At 40.5% G+C, this 20,095-nt stretch overlaps 1 protein-coding gene across 4 annotated transcripts in view; it reads left to right on the forward strand.

Moving 5' to 3' along the window:
• Positions 1–972: 972 nt before the first annotated feature.
• The window catches only part of WDR47 (WD repeat domain 47), a 39,689-nt gene continuing 20,566 nt past the window's right edge, over positions 973–20,095 (forward strand). For 2 of the 4 annotated variants that reach the window (XM_050961397.1, XM_050961399.1), the window contains exons 1-5: positions 1,376–1,580; positions 11,862–12,028; positions 14,106–14,189; positions 14,773–14,857; positions 17,683–18,485. In XM_050961397.1, coding sequence (XP_050817354.1) covers positions 11,871–12,028; positions 14,106–14,189; positions 14,773–14,857; positions 17,683–18,485 — 1,130 coding nt within the window. In that variant the 5' untranslated portion in view covers positions 1,376–1,580; positions 11,862–11,870. Of the gene's footprint in view, positions 1,075–1,375; positions 1,581–11,861; positions 12,029–14,105; positions 14,190–14,772; positions 14,858–17,682; positions 18,486–20,095 lie in introns of those variants that run through there. The other 2 variants (XM_050961398.1, XM_050961400.1) reach the window with 2 other exon arrangements.

Consider the following 20,095-nt stretch of genomic DNA (forward strand, 5'->3'; position numbering starts at 1 on the left):
AACACATTAAAAAAGCCACAGTATTCGACACAGAAATTTCTCTGCTTTGCTAACAATTTACACCCACAGACTGACTGGTGGTCAACTCACTGAATATTTAAGGATAATTAGCTAAGAGGCCTTATCCTTTGATCATACCCTCCTTTGACACTTTCCAGGTCTTTGTCTTATAACAAGAAACTTTACAAAAAGGATCATAACAAATGCATGTGTCAGCAACTTGTATTTATGAGCAAGATAGCTCATTATTTATTTGTGGTCTACCTGCCCTGTGCTGATTGCAGTGAGTGTGACATGGGAGGAATCTTTTGTTCCAGGCTGTTAGGTTATTTATATACTTTTCCATGGGACTCACCACATACCTGAGCACCTCAAACATGAACGAAGTTATCCATACAACACCCCTCTGAGGCAGGAAACTCTTTTAAATCACCATTTTACAGATGGGAAAGTGAGGCACAGATCAATTTGCCCAAAGCTACACCTTACTAGCTATAGCAGAGTTGAAACCAAAATCCAGAGTTCTTAAGTCCTAGTCCAGCACCTTTGCCACAAAAACTTCTCTGCAGACCTGCCCCTCTTCCTGATACACTAAAGGCTCGGAATCCTACCTACAAGTTTGGGCTCAACTAAACCTGCTCGGTAGGTGCACACCCAGGCTAATGAAAGGGATGAGAAATGTTCATGGTGACAATCTGTACTACGGAGATGCTCTGACTTGTGCCAGGGGCAGGTGAACCGTGCAGCAACGCAGAATCCAGGCAGAGCCAAGGTGGCACAAACCATTTCGGAACATGAACCATCTTTGACTAGCTGGTGAGGCGTAGGCGGACACATTAAGTAATTTACCCGGCAGAGTTTCCTTCATTAACATGTATAAGTCCCTGCTCGCCGGGGTTAGTTTCTGCGGCTGCACAGCTCTCAGATCTCTCCCTGCTTCAAGCCGGGTGACCACTTGAGAAGAACTTTCCCTTCTGCGTTTTCCTAAAACGGGAACCGTTTTTACAGCTGCTTTCAAGGCGAGCTTGTGTTTCCACCCGCGACGTCCGGACTTCTGGGGGCTCGCGGGTGCAGGTAACGCTTCTTCCCCAATGCAGCCGCCTGCAACGGGGTCCGCTTCGCCCCCTTCTCGCTTCTTTTCGCCTCTGTCCGGCCCAGCAGCGGGTGCCAGGAGATCCCGGGGCCCGCCCAACGCTCCTGTCACGGCCCCAGGCGGGCGACCAGCCGCCCCAGCCCCGCCTCAGCGCCCCCGGCTGTCCCCGCCGTCCCTGTCCCCTCCCCACAGAGCAGCCGCCCCTGCCCTTCCCCCTCCCAGTCTCCCGTTTCCATTCCGGCGGCTGCGCGGTCACCCCGCCCGGCGCGGGGAGGGGCCCGAGGAGCGGCCCTGCCGGGCCCGGATTGGCGGAGCCGCTTGACAACCGCCGTCAGGGAGCCGGAGCGGCCAGAAGCGGAGCCGTAGGGTCGGGGCAGACGCCGAACTGAACCCCCTTATTCCTGGGCCAGGGACCCGCCGCCATTTTGCGTCCCTCCCATCTACTCCGTGCGTGTCTGTGTGTCCGGGTCCCCCGGACTCCCCTCAGGTGGGTCTGCGTCGTCGTGGTGGGGAGCAGCCCCGGGCCCGGGCTGCCTGGGGAGAGTCCCGGCCTGCTGGGGACCCCTTCCTGCGGGGGCCAGGCTGGCACCTCCCGAGATAGGGTGACAGAAGGCAGTGGGGGAGGAGAGTGTCTGGGAGGGAGCAAACCGGAGGGGAGTGGGAGAACGGGGGTGGGAGGCGGCGGGCCTGTCAGGGAAGGTGGGGGGGTAGAAGAGAGTCTGGCGGGTGGGGTGACAGCGGGAGCTCTGAAGGGGGGGGAAGTCCCAGGGGATGGTAGGGCCCCCTGTCATGGGGAGGAGAGAAGGAGATCTCCTGCCAGACAGTGGAGCTGAGGGTGGTGCTGAAGGGACCGGGCGAGACAACAGCCTGGCTGCTTTGATGCTGGTTTGGCGAAAACCCATTCATCTTAGCATTCTCTGCTACCCCGCCCCAGACCCCGGTGTCCTCCAGTCTAAATGTGGTGCGTGTTTCTGGGCTGTGGCCTGCAGCCCCGGTTCATTTCCCCCGTGAATAGCAAGGGGACAGTGTGATTCTAGCCTGATTCCTCTGTTGTGATCCTGATTTCCCTTTGTTGTAGCGTTCGCAGGGCAAGTCCTCTATAATTGGGTGCCTTGGACATAAAAATGTGTCGCCTCTTAGAATACTTGTGTTTACATGAACAGGATGCAGTTTCCTTTTTGCCTGTATTGCTGACAAATGGGACCTATAAATACGATGCATTAAACCGTAATAATTTAAGTACAGTAATCTCACTGAAGTCGTACGTGTTCTTAGTTCTTCTGAGTAAACATTCTGGAAATATTTTCTGTATCTTGATACTGTATCATTAGTACCTTTATTGTTTCAGGGTTTTGAGTAGCAAAAAGGAGAAAATACTTTTAAATACACATGAGGAAAAGCGAATGAAGTATGCCAGTGTGTAAAAGAGGTGTGCCAGCGACTACTTAGTCAAAACACATTAGCTAGTTTGTCCATTTTTTTTTTAAATTTTTTTTTTTTTAGGTAAAAGTTGTTTCCTTTGTCCTCTCTATCACAACATACAAGTTTTGTGTGGTTCAATTTCACCTTTTCTATTTTTTTTTTTGCATCCATGATACACTTCTCTGCATGATATGCATTTATAATTTAGACAGAGAGCATTCAGGTTGTAAAAGAAACAATAAAAGCAAGGAAATCTGCCAGTCAGTTGTCAGCTATAGTGAATTACACCTTAATACAGTATGTAATATTGTTTTTCTCTAAACTGAGCCTTGCAGACCACAAGGAGGTGCTCCAATATAAAACACTTGGATGCTAAGCAGTGGGGTGTGGAGAGAAAAGGTGGTACATGATAGAATCTTTATTTTGACAACTGATCAGTGGAATGGAAAAAAGTTGAGCCATTGAGTTAACGCTGTTCATTTGAGGGCCAGGTATGGGAAAATGCCTTGTATACTTTGTCCTTATACACAGGTTTGTCTTTTTAATTAAAATTGTAGTACCTTTGTTGTAATGTAGTTTATATGAATTTTTATATTACCTTGTTCCTAAGGGCTAAGTGATCTCCGTGATTTCCACCCTATATATCCCTATTTCATGGGAATTAATTCAGATAAGAACTTGGCCCATGGAATGTAATTTTTAAATATTTCCTCTCTTATTTAGGGCATCTGAGAATTATTGAGGACAGAGTGAAAATGGAGCCACAAGTTAATGACTTGGGCCCAGATCCTGCAATGAACTCTCTGTATGGACAGACTTGTGTGCTCACATGGAGAATGAGGGGCTAGGATACTCCAGAATGAATGAATAAAAACGTGTCTTATATTTCACACGCTTTTTTTCTTTTTTCCCTTAATACTGCTTACGGAGCTCTTTTCTGTAAAGTTATTTATGCTGCAACGGTTATTATTGTGAGAGAGTCTCTTCAGAAGTGTCTGCATTTTAAAAGGCTTATGGTTTACAGCTTGTTATTTACACCTGTTAAGAAAACTAGACTTTTGAATGCATTTTGCTCTTCTGTGTACAAAGATATATGTAGAGATGTTTTTTAAGTATGTCAGAAGCAGGAAGCCTGCTAAACAACCAGTGGGGCCCCTGGGCTATCGAGATACAAAAAGAGCACTTAAAGACAACAAAGTCATAGCACAGAAACTAAATGAGTTCTTTGCTTCAGTGTTCATGGCTGAGGATGTTAAGGAGATTCCCAAACCTGAGCTGTCCTTTGTAGGTGACAAATCTGAGGAATTCTCACAGATTGAAGTGTCGCTAGAGGAGGTTTTGGAATTAGTTGATAAACTTAACAGTAACAAGTCACCGGGACCAGGTGGCATTCACCCAAGAGTTCTGAAAGAACTCAAATATGAAATTGCGGAACTATTAACTGGTTTGTAACCTGTCCTTTAAATCAGCTTCTGTACCCAGTGGCTGGAAGATAGCGAATGTAACACCAATATTTTCAAAGGGCTCTAGAGATGATCCCGGCAATTACAGACCGGTAAGTCTAACGTCAGTACCGGGAAAATTAGTTGAAACAATAGTAAAGAATAAAATTGTCAGACACATAGAAGAACATAAATTGTTGGGCAAAAGTCAGCATGGTTTCTGTAAAGGGAAATCATGTCTTACTAATCTATTAGAGTTCTTTGAATGGGTCAACAAACATGTGGACAAGGGGGATCCAGTGGACATAGTGTACTTAGATTTCCAGAAAGCCTTTGACAAGTTCCCTCACCATAGGCACTTATGTAAATTAAGTTGTCATGGGATAAGAGGGAAGATCCTTTCATGGATTGAGAACTGGTTAAAAGATAAGGAACAAAGCATAGGAATAAATGGTCAGTTTTCAGAATGGAGAGGGGTAACTAGTGGTGTTCCCCAAGGGTCAGTCCTAGGGCCAGTCCTATTCAACTTGTTCATAAATGATCTGGAGAAAGAGGTAGATAGTGAGGTGGCAAAGTTTGCAGATGATAATAAACTGCTCAAGATAGTTAAGACCAAAGCAGACTGTGAAGAACTTCAAAAAAATCTCACAAAACTAAGTGATTGGGCAACAAAGTGGCAAATGACATTTTAATGTGTATAAATCTAAAGTAATGCACATTGGAAAAAATAACCCCAACTATACATACAATATGATGGGGGCTAATTTAGCGACAACTAATCAGGAAAGAGATCTTGGAGTCATCATGGATAGTTCTCTGCAGACGTCCACGTAGTGTGCAGCTGCAGTCAAAAAAAGCAAACAGGTTGTTGGGAATCATTCAAAAAGGGATAGAGGATAAGACAGACAATATCTTATTGCTCTTATATAAATCCATGGTATGCCCACATCTTGAATACTGTGTACAGATGTGGTCTCCTCATCTTAAAAAAGATATATTGGCATTAGAAAAGGTTCAGAAAAGGGCAACTAAAATGATTAGCGGTTTGGAACGGGTCCCGTGAGGAGAGATTAAAGAGACTAGGACTTCTCAGCTTGGAAAAGAGGAGAATAAAGGGGGTACGATAGAGATATATAAAATCATGAGTGGTGTGGAGAAATAATAAGGGAAAGTTACTTACTTGTTCACATAATATAAGAACTTAGGGTCACCAAATGAAATTAATGGGCAGCAGGTTTAAAACAAATAAAAGGAAGTTCTTCCTCACACAGCGTACAGTCAACCTGTGGAACTCCTTGCCTGAGGAGGTTGTGAAGGCTAGGACTATAACAAGGTTTAAAAGAAAACTGGATAAATTCATGGCGTTTAAGTCCGTTAATGGCTATTAGCCATTGTCCCTAACCTCTGTTTGTCAGAGGGTGGAAATGGATGACTGGAGAGAGATCACTTGATCATTACCTGTTAGTTTCACTCCCTCTGGAACACCTGGCATTGGTCACTATCGGTAGACAGGATACTGGGCTGGATGGATTTTTGGTCTGACCCAGTATGACCATTCTTACGTTCTTATGACTCTGGGAATATGTGTAATATGATGAAAAAATACAAAAGGAGTATATTGGAGATATTTTTGTGCCAGAAATTAAAACTTCTTGCAGAAATTAAGGGGTGAATATTGTATCTTTTTAAAAAAAAAATTAAGAATATGTTCTCTTTAATTGTCTGTTTCATCCCTTCATAACTGTTGTTTAGAACTAGTACAAACATCCATTATTTTAGACTTTCGAAAGTCTAAATGAATTCCCAGTATGACTGCCCCTCAGTCATTGATCATTATCTAAGGGCACTAACATTTTATTTTAGACATGCATTGCTATCTAAAATGTGAACAGATCTGGGGGGTTTTTTAAACTCCCTTACAAAGTTCTTTATGTAACTTCTACTAAAAGGCCATAGATACAAGTTTGCACAATTGGAGTTACCATTCCATTTATCGGCAAACATCCTGTGTAGAATGTTAAGTTTAAATTATGCCCCCAAGAACAGATGTTTCTGGATTCTGTTGCCCTTCCAGTACTTATAATACTCTGTTTTTGGTTTTTTTGTTTTACATTTTTTAAAGGAAAACTAGCACAGAAATCTGAAAGCTTGGGATATAAATGCAAAGAAAGGAATTTTAAACCTCTAACACTGCCGCGCAGTCATTCTTGAGTATTACTGCTTGATCAGATCATTGATGACATTATGTGCCATATGTGCTGGCAATACAGAGTCACAGTGGAATGGTTTGAAGATGCAGCTTGAGCTCTGACCATCAGTTTTTCTGCTGCTCTGTGTTTAATACCTTTAATGTTTTAAAAACTGATATATAAACACACTTTTCACAAGATCCTGTGTGCAAATTTCTGGATTTTTCACATTACATACTTGATAGCTTATTGTTCCAGTGCATCTTAGGTTAACTTGACTGTATAATGCATATGAGTGTATTAAATATGAGTGTTTTTTTTCTTGTTACCCCTAAAAAACCTTCAATTAAATGAAAAAATTTCTGTAGTAGACCTCCTGTTTATTTCTGGCTCGTTGCCATTAGACTAGCAATTGTGAAGTATCCCTCTCATCTGCATTTTCAGTCAGTCCCTTCAGAGTCATGTTAATGAATTCCCAGTATGTTGCGTCTTTTCCTCAGAAATTAAATGTCCCACAACAGTTTTTTTTAAATGGGGCTCCAAAAATCTTGCCAGAATTGATAATGAATCAATAAACAATCTTTAGGTCTCTCCTTCAAGATGTACAGGATCTCCTGGATTGTATTGAGGCCTTTATTTCAATTGCAGGCAGAACGTACGTAGTCAAAATGTAATTATCCAAGTTGGAATTTGGCAAGAACACTAAATAAGCACACACCAACTCTTGCAGAAAGTACTGTGGAATCTGGAAACAGATGATACTTGTCATCTTGCAGGACTGGGTGTTTTGGGCCTAATCCTGCTTCTACTGAAGTCACTGTCAAAATTCCTTTTGGTTTCAATGGTATCTGGATCTAAAGGAAAACACTTTTGAGCGTCTCATTTTAGTTCCAGCTACGTCTGATTTATTTTAGTTATAAAAGCATTTTGGTGTCAAACACTTACCAAATCATTGACACTTTAAAGTACTGACTAGAATTATATGAAACCTCAGATTTTCTCTTTGCATATTGTAATAAGATGTAAATTTCTCATGCAGTAGCTTGGTTTATTATGATATGGTGGCTTTTTTGTTGTTGTTGTCAGTGACAATTTTGTTTGCAAATTAGGGCTCACCTGTTGTTGGTCCACTGAAATTGTTAGTTCTCTTATCTCTAAAGGTATACAGCAGGGGTTCTCAAACTGGGGGTCAGGGCCCCTCAGGGGATTGAAAGGTGACTACATGGGGGGGTCACGAGCTGTCAGCCTCCACCCTAACCCTGCTTTGCCTTCCGCATCTATAATGGTGTTAAAGATATAAAAAGGTGTTTTTAATTCATAAGGGGGATCACACTCAGAGTCTTGCTATTTGAAAGGAGTTACCAGTAAAAAAGTTTGAACCACTGGTATACAGGATGAATACTCTTCTGTAGTTCTGATCTAAAAAAATTGTATAGCTATAGAACTTTACACCTGCATTCAAAGATCCAAGTTACCTATGTGGAAGACGAATGGTGCTTTTACATGTTGCAGTGCCATAGAATTCTCCTAGAATAACTTTGCGGAAGCAGGACTGTTCCTGGTTTAGAGACGTGCTGGTTGTCTTTTGTGCTGATAACTTTTTTTACTGTCACAGCTGTTAGATCTTTCATTTAATGTAATTGTGCTTCCAAGAATGGTATTGTATATCAAATTGGTTTCTGCATCAGTAAGGTGTGTAAATATTTAACTTTAATGCAATCGTGGAAGGCATGTAGAGCCTGTACTCTTATTTAGCTTTGATCTGTGGTGCCATCCAAGCCAAACAAAAGTCCAAACTAAATGTTTCATTGCTCAGTTAGAGGTCTTATTCTGCATGAACTGTACGCGTAATATCCTACTGAAGAGACTCATTTTCAGGTGGAGTACTAGTTTTACCTGTCTGCTATGAAATTATTTGAAGTTCAATAAAAACCATAATATCATAAAACATAATAAAAGGCAAATCTGAAGTCTAGAGACCTACTTCAGAAGATGAGGTTGGGGATCAAGGTGTTGACACTTCAATATTACAGTATATGTTTTGATATGGTTGTTAGTTTCCTCCTTCCCTCTAAAAGATATGATTGGATTATTGTCTAGGATCAAAAAATTGAGAATTGGAAAAATGATGAAAGAAGAGCATCTGTTGGCATTAGGGAGGGAATGACATCTCACCATCCAACAGCTTTTTGAAGCAAACACAAAACTATGTAACTGTTTCTTTTCATTATTTTACTCCTGGGGAAATTCTGTGCCAAAAAATTAAAAATATTGCGTGCAGAATTTTTATATTCTGCATATTCCATTTGTCAAAATAATGCAGTATAATCACACTGGTTTCAATTATTGAGGTAATTTATTTAAACTACAATACAATAGATAAAGAATGGGAGTGGAGAGCATTGGAGGAAATCCCCAAACCATCTTGCCTAATAGTAATGTAGCTAAGTTTGATCTTTTATTATTATTAGTCAACAGATATATGCAGCCATATGCTCAGTGTTACATCATAGGCAACTGAAGAGCAAGTGAGGGCTGAGGAGCCAAACTCACAGTTTATATTGGCAACTCACCATTGCCAGAAAGATCAATAACAAACAGGTCACGGAGCAAATTTTGACAAATTTTTTCAGTCCAAAAATTTAGACCAGTTCTAATCGCTAAAGCACCATGAGCATTTATAAGGCCATACTGTCCTTTATACCACTCTTGCCATGTAAAAGAGCATAAAAAAAATATCTGTTTTATACTCCTGGGGAAATTCACAAAGAAAATGGGAAGAATTCACAAAGCGGGCAGGCTGCTACGTTCTGCTCTGCCTGAGGGGACAGCCTGTGCCATGCCTACCTCCTCAGACACACCCTGAAGTCCTTCCCCTCCATGCCGAGCATGCCGGGAGTAGTGAGCGAGAGGGTCAGAGTCTGTCTGTCTGTCTGTCTGTCTCTCTCTCTCTCTCTCTCTCATGCATGACTGCCCACCCCTTCACACACATCCGGTGGTTATTTATGTCTCTATTGGCTTCTCTGGGTTCCCAAACAGACCTGTCTGTGCTTCAAGGGAGAGGAGTGTGACTGCTCTTGTGGCTTTCCTTTGCTCCCCCATCAGAAGTCATTTTTCTGTGAGGAAGCAAAGAAATCTGTGGGGGACATGAATTCTGTGCAAGTGAAGTGATGCAGAATTCTCCCAGGAGTAATTATTCACATAAAATGTCCTGTGAGCCAGCTGACTCTTAAATAGAAAAACAAATTGCTAGCTGAGAGCATAGGCCCAAATAATGGTTGTACCTGCCATTGGAGCCACTGGAATATTTAATGATGACTAGAGCCTTTTGTAACTAAAACATGAATTAAAACTAGTCGTATTAACAGAAGGCAGGCTATTCTAGCTGGCACAGCCAAATGTGCACTGCTCCAAAATAAACGAGGCTGCTCTAACTAAATAATTTTCCAGTCAGGTGTTCTGGGGGGAAAAAACAATTAAAGAAAACTGGCCTACAGCTAAAGGAGGAATATGGAAAAATGCTATGATTTAACTGGTATAATATAAAAATAAGTCTCTGAGTTCTCATATCTGTTAGAATTCAGCAGCATAAGTTTACTGTGAGCAATGAGAGCTTTCAGATTCAAGTACTTATTCTTTCATTTTTCCTCTTGACTGTGCCTAGTAAATAGTTCATCTGTTCACTAATCCCTCATAACACATTTTACTTGGAAAATCAAGCTAAACTGATTATTTAAACTTGATATGGCAAACTTCTCTTTATTTCTATATCTTTCTTTTTTTTATTACTATTTTCAATACTTTCCAAATTGAAAGTAGATTACTAATTACCTGCCCCTAAATGGAGGACCTCTAGACTATGCACCTCATCTTGAATTTGATTTGGGAACCACATCCTTTCCCATTAGCAGTCATTTAACATCCCATTGCAATTACTTACTTATGTAGAAAAGTAATATTAGAAAAGTGTTTATTTTAGATATGTCTAATGTAATTTTTGTCATTCTTGAAAGGATGAGAAAAAAGTACAACCCTCCCTACTTCAGACAACATTTTTCATCTTGCTCTGTGATTGTTTCTCTTCCCTTACTCATATTTCACTTCCTCTTCATCACCCCCTTGTCCTCTACAGACTAGCCACCTGGCTCTCTTGTCCCATTTTCCTGGACATTCTTTCCTACTGATGGCTCCAGTCCTCGAGAGTAGCTTCACTTTCCTCTCTTGTTACCAGCTGCTTTTAGGGTATGTCTGTACCAGTGGTTCTGAAACTTCATTGCACCATGACCCCCTTCTGACAACAAAAATTACTATACAACCCCAGGAGTGGGGACCGGGGACCAAAGACCAAGCCCCGCCGCTTGAGCTCCACCGCCCCACATGGGGGTATCAATGCTGAAGTCCAAGGGCTTCTGCCCTGAGGAGGAGGCATGTAATCTTAACTCTGGGTGGTGGGGCTCAGGCTTCAGCCCCAGGCAGTGGAGCTTGGGCTTGGGCTTCTGCCCTGGGCCCCAGCAAGTCTAACACCAGCCTTGGCAACCCCATTAAAATGGGGTCATAAACCACAGTTTGAGAACCCCTGGTCTATACTGCACTTGGAAGTGAGCCTCCGAGCCTGATTAGATAGACTTGTGCTAGTGGGGCTTAAGCTGGCACATTGAAAATAATAGTCTGAGTGTTGAGGCTTTTGCAGAGACTTGACAGAGATCCAGGGGGTCATGTGGGCTTGTGTGCCTGAGGTGCAATGTGGACATTGCTATTTTTAGTGCTCTAGCTCGAGCCCCACAGGCTGGAAGGCTTATTGCTGCAGCGATGTAGATATACCCTTACAGCTCGCTCCAGGCTCCTCTTTGCAATGAAGAGCTCCTGAAAAGAGGGTGCTGTGTGATCTGCAAGCTTTCTACAGACCACCAGCAAGTGCCCAGAGGAATATGGTGTGGGAGCCAGCGTTCTAGAGTAGGGTTTCCAAGATGTTGAGCACCTTCACCCATAACTGATATCAAAGAGAGCTGAGGCATTTAACGTTTTACACGAATGAGCCAGTAAACTAGGAAGTTGTCACAGATTTTCAAATAGAGATATATACCATTGCTTGCCCATGCTTCTGTGAAGGGATCTTGAAATTGGAGGAAAACCCAGTAAAATATGTTGACATTTAGGTTCCACATAAAACATTCCATTGGAAATAGGCCTCCTTACAAAGTAAGGATAGGAAGTCCTGGCTTACTTACCATGTGCTGTTTCAGAATGGCAAAAAAAATCAAGATAATGCTTTTTATGTATCAAAATTGTACTTCATGTATCTTTTGTGTAATTATAAAATCTTACAAGTATCTATTCATACCTTAAATATTCAAATACTGTTCTGTTATCTTGCATTTCCTTTTCTGAGAGAAATGGACTGCAGTCTTGCAAATGAAAATGTTATTCCAGGGTAAAAATATAGTTGAAAACTTCTTGATCAGTTCATTTCAGTGGGCCATTTCATGAACTCAGGGTACAACTGGGTAGTCACAGTTTCAGGATCAAGTCAGAGTTATGGCTGCACACTCAAGTGCGTAAGATTGATTTCCTAAATCCCACAAACCAATTTTGGAATACTACAATATTCAGTATTGTCAAAACAAACATTTATTTGCAATGTCTGGTCAACAGCATTTGATGACAAGGCATAAGACAAAATATGGACCATATTACTTTGTTTTTTTTTCTCTCCAGGCTACCATCATGACTGCTGAAGAAACAGTGAATGTAAAGGAAGTTGAAATAATTAAACTAATCTTAGATTTCCTGAACTCAAAGAAACTTCATATCAGTATGCTGGCTCTTGAGAAAGAAAGTGGAGTCATTAATGGCCTGTTCTCAGATGACATGCTTTTTCTGAGGTAGAAATTATTAGTACAATAGAAACTAATTAATATCTGCTGGCCATGTGTTCACTAGCCAAACTAATTGACTGCTGACTGCCATGAAAAGCATTGAGTCATTTTTGCCATAGCCATTTTCTCTTCTCAGGTATTGCTTCTCCATTGTAAATTGTCCTGTGTGTAACATTTAAGCACTTACGATGTCCGTGGGCTTTTAAAATATCCTGAGACACTCATGAAAAATGTCAACAAAATATTTTGATAAAATATTCTGGTAACTATGTCTGATGATCCATCTATCTTGGATAGTTTAGACACAACAAATCCTGCATCTTAGCATGGAGTTAGACTATATGACCTTTGAGGTCCCTTCTAACTGTGTGATTGACATGCTCTCTAAATCAAATGTTTTCCAGAAGATGTAATCTGCCTTTCAAAAAGATGCTCAAATTTTCTCTAACATCAAACTGTGGAAGTGGACTCTACTTATCAAAACAAGGTTGATGGCACATGTTGTATAGCAAAATGTTTACTGAAAGGACCTGGGTGACTACAAGTATGAAGATAGGTTACTAAACCCTACAACAAATGTAGAGAATAAGTTCATACAGGGAGGAGTTTTTGTTTAGTTGGTTGGTTGGTGAGGGGGAAGGGAGAAGGTGAGGTTGAGGATGTTGGTAGCTTGGACCAACAAGGCTCATTTGTTCATCTGTAGCTGAACAGATATTCCAGCCTTGTTTTAGCCTCAGGCTAAAACTTAACATAGGGCTGACTACCAGTTTTAATATAGACCTAACATTTGTGATGAATAAGTTGGGATTTTTGCCGTGCTGGCTAAAAGGCAAGTTTTTCTGGTAAAACTTCCTAGTGTAGACCAGCCCTCACCAGTATTGTAGTTATACTTCTAGCACTACTTTTAAGGCTGTCACCATTCCCATAGTGTTACCCTCCAGTTGGAAGAGTGACTACTGTAGAGGCACGACAAATAGACTTTTAATATATCACATTTATTAAATAGGTATTTGCATGATGAAACCATTAAGCACAAATGAGGTGTATAATATACATGCTAAGGGATTTTACAGTTTACCGGAAGCATTATACATCTGTGTTTAAATAACATTAAATGTGATCTTTTAAAATCTCCTTAACAACATTTCCTGCCTACCCCCAATTACAATGTTCTTGTGGGTTTTTGGCACGTACTGCTAAAACTGAGTAAGCGTAATGAAAAATAGGTACATAAATTGATGATAAAATCTGGGTTGAGGTTCTTTATCCTTAATTTGGCTGTATTCTTAATGATAGCAGGAGTATTCATCTAAGGTGAAGTTTTCTTCTCCCTACCAAAGTTAATAGGCTTTCTGAGGAAAACACTGTGAGAGCGTGAAGAAATGGTATTTACCCACCCAATGGGGGATGAGGCTGAAATGCAGCCCTGTCTGCTATTCCAGCTTATTGGATGGAGTAGTGGCTCTTCTGCTTGCCTGGGAGTTTTGAGCCCCTGGATCCAACTAAGCTCTCCCACAAATGCTCCTCTTACACATTGCTCCCTAGCATAGGGATTGAGTCCACTTTGTGTTTGTACAGGGGCTGGCACAATAGAACAGTTGGTTGTGCTATACTGTAAACAGATGCAGAGGCCTGCTGTACAACTGCTTTGTTTACACACAACCACTGTAGGCAGTTAATACTTATTTACAGTATTTTTCAGGATGCCTTCAGTCATGTTTTGTATTGTGACATTTTAAAATCTCACTTGTGGAGAAAGAATGAAACATCTTGGAAGAAATCCCTAAAAACATAAAAAGCAGCAGATACCTGAAGAGATACTCTTGTACCTCCTTACGAATACATACATATCTACCATTTGTCCTCTTGGTGTTAGAGTATGTAGCTACAGAGACAATATTGAGAGAGGATTTAGGTTACACGTTTATCTCTGTTTAAATCTGATCTTATCTGCTTTGCAAAGCATTAACTTTACAAAGCTCGCTGGTCAGCTGGACATCAGGCTGTATGTAAATTACATTTGTAAAAATATTAAGTAAAAGATATCCAGTTAAATTAAATGAGTGACTTTCTTTTCGTATAGACAGTTGATCCTTGATGGACAGTGGGATGAGGTTCTTCAGTTCATTCAACCTCTTGAGTGTATGGAAAAATTTGACAAGAAAAGGTAAAATTATTAACTCTGAGGTAGTAGCATCGTAAGTCATATGGTGAGGTGGAAACTCTCTGGAATAAGACTTTTTCAAGTCTTTAAAAAAATAAACTGTAACTTCTGAATCTGAGAACAATAGTTTACAATTTCAGTTGTATGGCTTTATGGATTTTTCTTCAATCTATACATCCAGTATAAAATTATTTGAAAGTATTTTAGAACTTACTACAGACTTTAAAGTATTCTATAACATGTCTTGGCCTGGTTAAAATGTGTTGTACTTTAAGAATTGTGCTCAATTTTAAAAAATTAAAATGTATTTTCTTTGAGATCACATCAAAGTAACTCAGGTATTCAAAAAAGGAGGAGACTGGCTGTGGATCTTTCTCTTATGAACCAGCAATTATTTTAACATGTAATATTTCTGGAAGTAAATCACTGGAAAAAGACATCTTTTCTGGAAAGAACCAATTCTTTTATTGCTTGGGTTGTTACATTTTGAGAGCAGAAACTTTGCAGCTGCAGTTATCTGTGGAATGTACTACTTAGCTACTGCTTTAAGATCTTTAGTGTCTTATACTTCATTTCTTGCATGCAGGTTTCGCTATATTATACTGAAACAGAAATTTTTAGAAGCCTTATGTGTGAACAATGCAATGTCAGCAGAAGATGAGCCTCAGCACGTAAGTTTTTATGCTTGGCTACATTAATGAAATGCTTTAAGATCCTCTTATTGATTAGACACTGTGGAAGTCCATAGTACTGTATTGTTCCTGAAGGTTTTTGGTAGTATTTGCTGGGCAGGCTTTAGGGCAATTCACCCGATTTCCCCCAAATCTGGCCTCACGCCCCTAAGAGGCCCTGCAACATCCCTAAGGACCCTCCGCCGACGAGCTGCTGCCGAAGCCCTGCCGCTGTCTTCAGCGGCAGCTCATTCGCTGCCGCGGAAGAAGGGTCGTGCATCGGTATGCCGCCGAAGCCACCAGCAGCCAGTTGAGCTGCCGCCGAAGTCCCACCCCTGTCTTTGGCGGCAGCTCTTTCGAATCAGGCCCCGCAGTGCCTAAAGCCGGCTTTAGACGAGTGCCTTGTCGCTCGCAGTACAAATCAGGTGGAGACCTCTTGCGTTGCAAAACCCAGTGTCCCTTTATTTCCCTGTGTTCGTTCCCACCACCATCTCTATACAACTCTGTACAATTCAATAGGAGGTAGGTAGCCACTCGGGGGACAGCTAGTTCCTGTTGCTAGCTAGGAGCAGCAGTTCCTCACTCCTTACTTCTCCTGTTCCTTCCCCCGCCCCCTTTCCAATTCCTTCCTGGCAGCTTTATAGGCCTTCGCCCCAGCATGTTCACAGATGATTACTCCTAGGCTCCTTTAATGAGCCACACCCTGCCAGCTCAAATCATTTCCCCTTGATGGGAGCTGTGCTAGTAGGTTCTGAGCTAATGGGCTGGTTCAGTGCCTCTTAGGCCAGCACCCTGTTACACCGGCCCTGGTCATTTGTTTAGCAAAAAGTTCTCATGTATAACATAAGAACCACCAACCTTTTCTAAAAGTGAAGGACTACAGTTGGGAATAGTAATGGATAGATACTGGGCAGTTTTTGCCCATGTAATTCTAACTGTGCACGTCAGATTGGCCTTTAAATGACCTTGCCATTCATTACTTGATCCAGTTGTGCCAAAGAGTGCTGTGTTTGCATGACATTGGCAAATACGCAAAACTAAACTGAAACCTCTAAAGTAGTTTATGCTTGTGACCTAACAGAGGACTTCAGACGTGAAAGGTTAGTTTTTACCTCTACCCATTGGACCATCCAGCATTCTGTTTTAGAATAACAACTTGGGATATGTAAATATATTTAATAATCTTATTAGGCTCCTTAAATATATTTACTTGTTTTCATTATCTCCTAAAAGAGGAAACTTTTGATATTTTTGAAGTGTTATGGAACCTGAACCTGTCAATTAGACTTCCAGTTTCAAGCTCAAATTGACCATTCAGATATTAGTGTGCAATTTAAATTCTTCAGTGCACCTTGCCTGTGGTAGCTTTTATAGACAAAGATGCAATGCTGTTCAGTGTTCCCTTGCTAGTAGAGAGTAAATGATGTCACAGAGAATTGAGTTCACTGAATGTGTGAAAAGCAGGGAGGAGGAGTTATGAATAAGGTTTTTAGTGTGCAAAAGGTTTTAAATGGTAACCAGAGCTGTAGCATGAATAGGCTTATAGGCTGTGTCTCATTCATTGTAAATATTTTACTTTATATTGCTCATATATGAACATTAAATTACAAGTGCAAAAGCATTATAAATCTTTTCCATAAAAATACATTGCAAACAAAAATATTAGTTGCTCAAATAAAAAATTATCATTGCTTTGGTGACTTTAATTCTCCATCCCATTGCCATATATTCTATGGCAGGGTCCTTACCTGACCGCATGCAGAGAGCACCACAAAGTTCCAAATTTAAGGTTAGAAGAAGGACGTAGTTAAAACATATAGCACTCTAGTCATAGTATTTACATAATCTTACTGGAGAACACTATGGAAAAAGGTGCAATTTCTTGGTATTTTGCATGCTGAATATTGTTGTATGATAGGTTAATGAAAAGTCGTCATAATTAGGGTGACCAGATGTCCCAATTTTATAGGGGCAATCCTGATATTTGGGTCTTTGTCTTATATAGGTACCTATTACCCCCCACTTCCTGGCCTGATTTTTCACACTTGCTATCTGGTCACCCTAATCATAATGCACATGAAAAGAGGAGAAGTTGGTGGGAACTTCAAAGTTGTTCCATTTTCTGCAGCTAACATCTCAATTTTAGTGTTGCATTTAAGCTTGCCTTCTGTTTTAGAATTCGTTGAAAATTAATCAAACGCATCTGTGTGTATTGAATATGTGATCTGCAAAGAACTGTGGAGATTTTCATTGCTTTTTTTACACATACAGATCACGTATAGTCTGAGAATAATCATGGAAAAACTTAAACACAAAAAGTAACTTTCTCAGAGTTTCCAGTGACAGAAATTACAGAAACTTAGGACTTGATTCTCTTACACCAGTTTGATATTCTAACTTAAATGGAATTTCTCTTCTTTATGGCTCTGAAAAGAGAATTTGATTCCTAAACTGGAAATGCCTTTTCAACCTACAGTTGTAGCAAATTTGTTTAGTTACAGATATTAAAATTCTGAGAGCTTAAAACACATAGTGGCTTCTATGAAAACAGCCACATGAGCATGACCTTCATTGTATTGATCAAGTGATTTGAAATTGGAGTCCCTTAAGAAGAATTTGGTCTTAAAACTGCTGACATGAAATCTGTTGCAGACTCCATGTACACTAACATATTTAAAATGAAAACTATACTAACAGCAAAGGAAAAATGAGGGAAATCCTAATGCATGTTATCCTTCTGCAGCTGACTGTGCTTGTAGTAGAAGAAGAAATTGGTAACTTTAAAGTCAACCACGTCCTGTTTGTATTTAATATTTCTTCTATAGCTGGAGTTTACAATGCAAGAGGCCGTACAGTGCCTACATGCCCTGGAAGAATATTGTCCTTCTAAAGAAGACTATAGTAAACTGTGTTTGTTACTTACATTGCCCCGTCTAACCAACCATGCAGAATTCAAAGATTGGAATCCTAGTACTGCACGAGTTCACTGCTTTGAAGAAGCTTGCATCATGGTTGCAGAGTTTATTCCTGCCGACAGGAAACTGAGTGAGGCTGGTTTCAAAGCAAGTAATAATCGTTTATTTCAGCTCGTAATGAAGGGATTGCTTTATGAATGTTGTGTGGAATTCTGTCAGAGTAAAGCAACAGGAGAAGAAATTACAGAGAGTGAAGTATTGCTTGGCATTGATCTTTTGTGTGGTAATGGGTGTGATGACTTGGACCTGAGTTTATTGTCATGGCTTCAGAATCTTCCAGCTTCTGTTTTCTCCTGTGCTTTTGAACAAAAGATGCTTAATATTCATGTTGATAAACTCTTGAAGCCCACGAAAGCTGCCTATGCTGATCTTTTGACACCTCTTATCAGCAAACTTTCTCCTTACCCATCATCCCCAATGAGACGGCCTCAGTCAGCTGATGCTTATATGACTCGTTCCTTAAACCCTGCCTTAGATGGACTGTCATGTGGATTAACTAATCATGATAAGCGAGTCACAGACCTTGGAAATAAAACCTCTCCAATGTCACACTCCTTTGCCAATTTCCATTACCCAGGAGTGCAGAATCTTAGCAGAAGTCTCATGCTCGAAAATACAGATTGCCATAGCATTTTTGAAGAGTCACCTGAGCGGTAAGTTTCATTTAACTCCACATTTTTGTAAAAGAGAGAGTTGTAAATACTGAAGTGTAACTGACCGTGTTAAACATATAGGGTTATGTTCTTCTAGGTGCACTTGTGATTTACATTAATGGTAATTAAAGTTGGATACGTAAATCCTTTCGCAGTTCAAACTTTTTTTTTCTCTCCTCAAGCCCCTAAAAAATTTGACTTTCAAACTAAAAATGGGTATGAGCCCGACAAGATTTTAATTCAGGCTTCCCCAAAGTTCAGAGATGTTCAGTCTGAAGCTTTTATTCAAGCCCATCTATAGTTTACTCAAAATGTAGGAGAAAGATGAAGTTCTAGCTTAAATCTAAAACCGGATATACACTAGATTCTAGTTAGTGAAGTTCTTATTGGAACTTACTATGTATGCATGTATATAGTGGCATGCATTGGAAGTGTAAAATATTTCAGTAGTTGATTTAAAGTATTCTGAATGCCTTTTATCGAACTGTAAATAACAGTATTCCAACTCTTAGTAGTCTTGAAAAAGCAGAAATTCTGAGGTTTCTGTAAAAATTTTTTAAATGATTACATCAACAATGTAGCAAATGAAACTAGATTCAGTGTCTGTCTTGGAGAATTCCTAAACTCTGTTTCTTTCTTTTCTCTCACCTATGTGATAACCCTGTCTCCACACTTCCTTGTACATAAATGGAATGTCCACAGGATGACACTATCATTGCAAATTTAGGTCCTGATCCTGCAAAGAATTAAGTAAATGTTAAACTTGGTGTTCATGAGTAATCTCACTGAAGTCAGTGGAACTGTGCCCATGGGTAAATCTGCAGGAGCAGAGCCTTAAAAAAATTCACCAGTATTAGAAACTTGTGCAACTATAACCACAGTTGCACTTAGATATATTGTACCTAATTGATCTTCAAATATAATCTCAGCAAGACTTTCATATTTGCTTCCCTATATTTCTATTTAAATTCCAGCTAATCAGGTTATGATGGCTATAGGAATTAGTTAATACTTTGTGTTAGTACACAGTAGTATGTAAAATTGATTTTTCTCATTTTAAGAATTAAAATTCTTATGGAAACCTGCTCCCCCCGCCCCCTGTACCTTCATGATATGAAACTTTTTCCTATCTAATCCTTATTAAAATCAGGGTTTATGGCTTATGAACTCTAAATTTTATATACATGGTGCTCTTAAAACTTGCACAGTAAACCTGTTTCAGATGTTTAGGTTACGTCTATACTGCACACTTCTTTCAGCAGCATGCAGTGTACATACTCTGATCGCTCCTCTAGCATGGGGATAAATAGCAGTGTAGATGGTAAGGTATGGCTTAGGCAAGTAGAGCAGGGGAAGGCTCTGCTCCCTCCCCGCTGCTGGAGTCTTCCCCTGCCGTAGGGAAAGGCTCCAGCATTGGGGAAAGGCTGAGCCTTTCGCCACTGCCAATCCCTGCCAGAGCTTTTCCTGGACTCAGTGAAATTCTTGTCATCAGGAAGCTGCTGAAATGTCTCCCCACTGGCTCTCCCCTGCTATACCCTTTCACTGATGTGTAGCTCCATACCACAGCGTGGACGCATCCTCCTTTTCACTGCTGCATGTAGCTACATATA

Source organism: Gopherus flavomarginatus, chromosome 7, assembly GCF_025201925.1.
Source record: "Gopherus flavomarginatus isolate rGopFla2 chromosome 7, rGopFla2.mat.asm, whole genome shotgun sequence".
Taxonomy (NCBI): domain Eukaryota; kingdom Metazoa; phylum Chordata; order Testudines; family Testudinidae; genus Gopherus; species Gopherus flavomarginatus.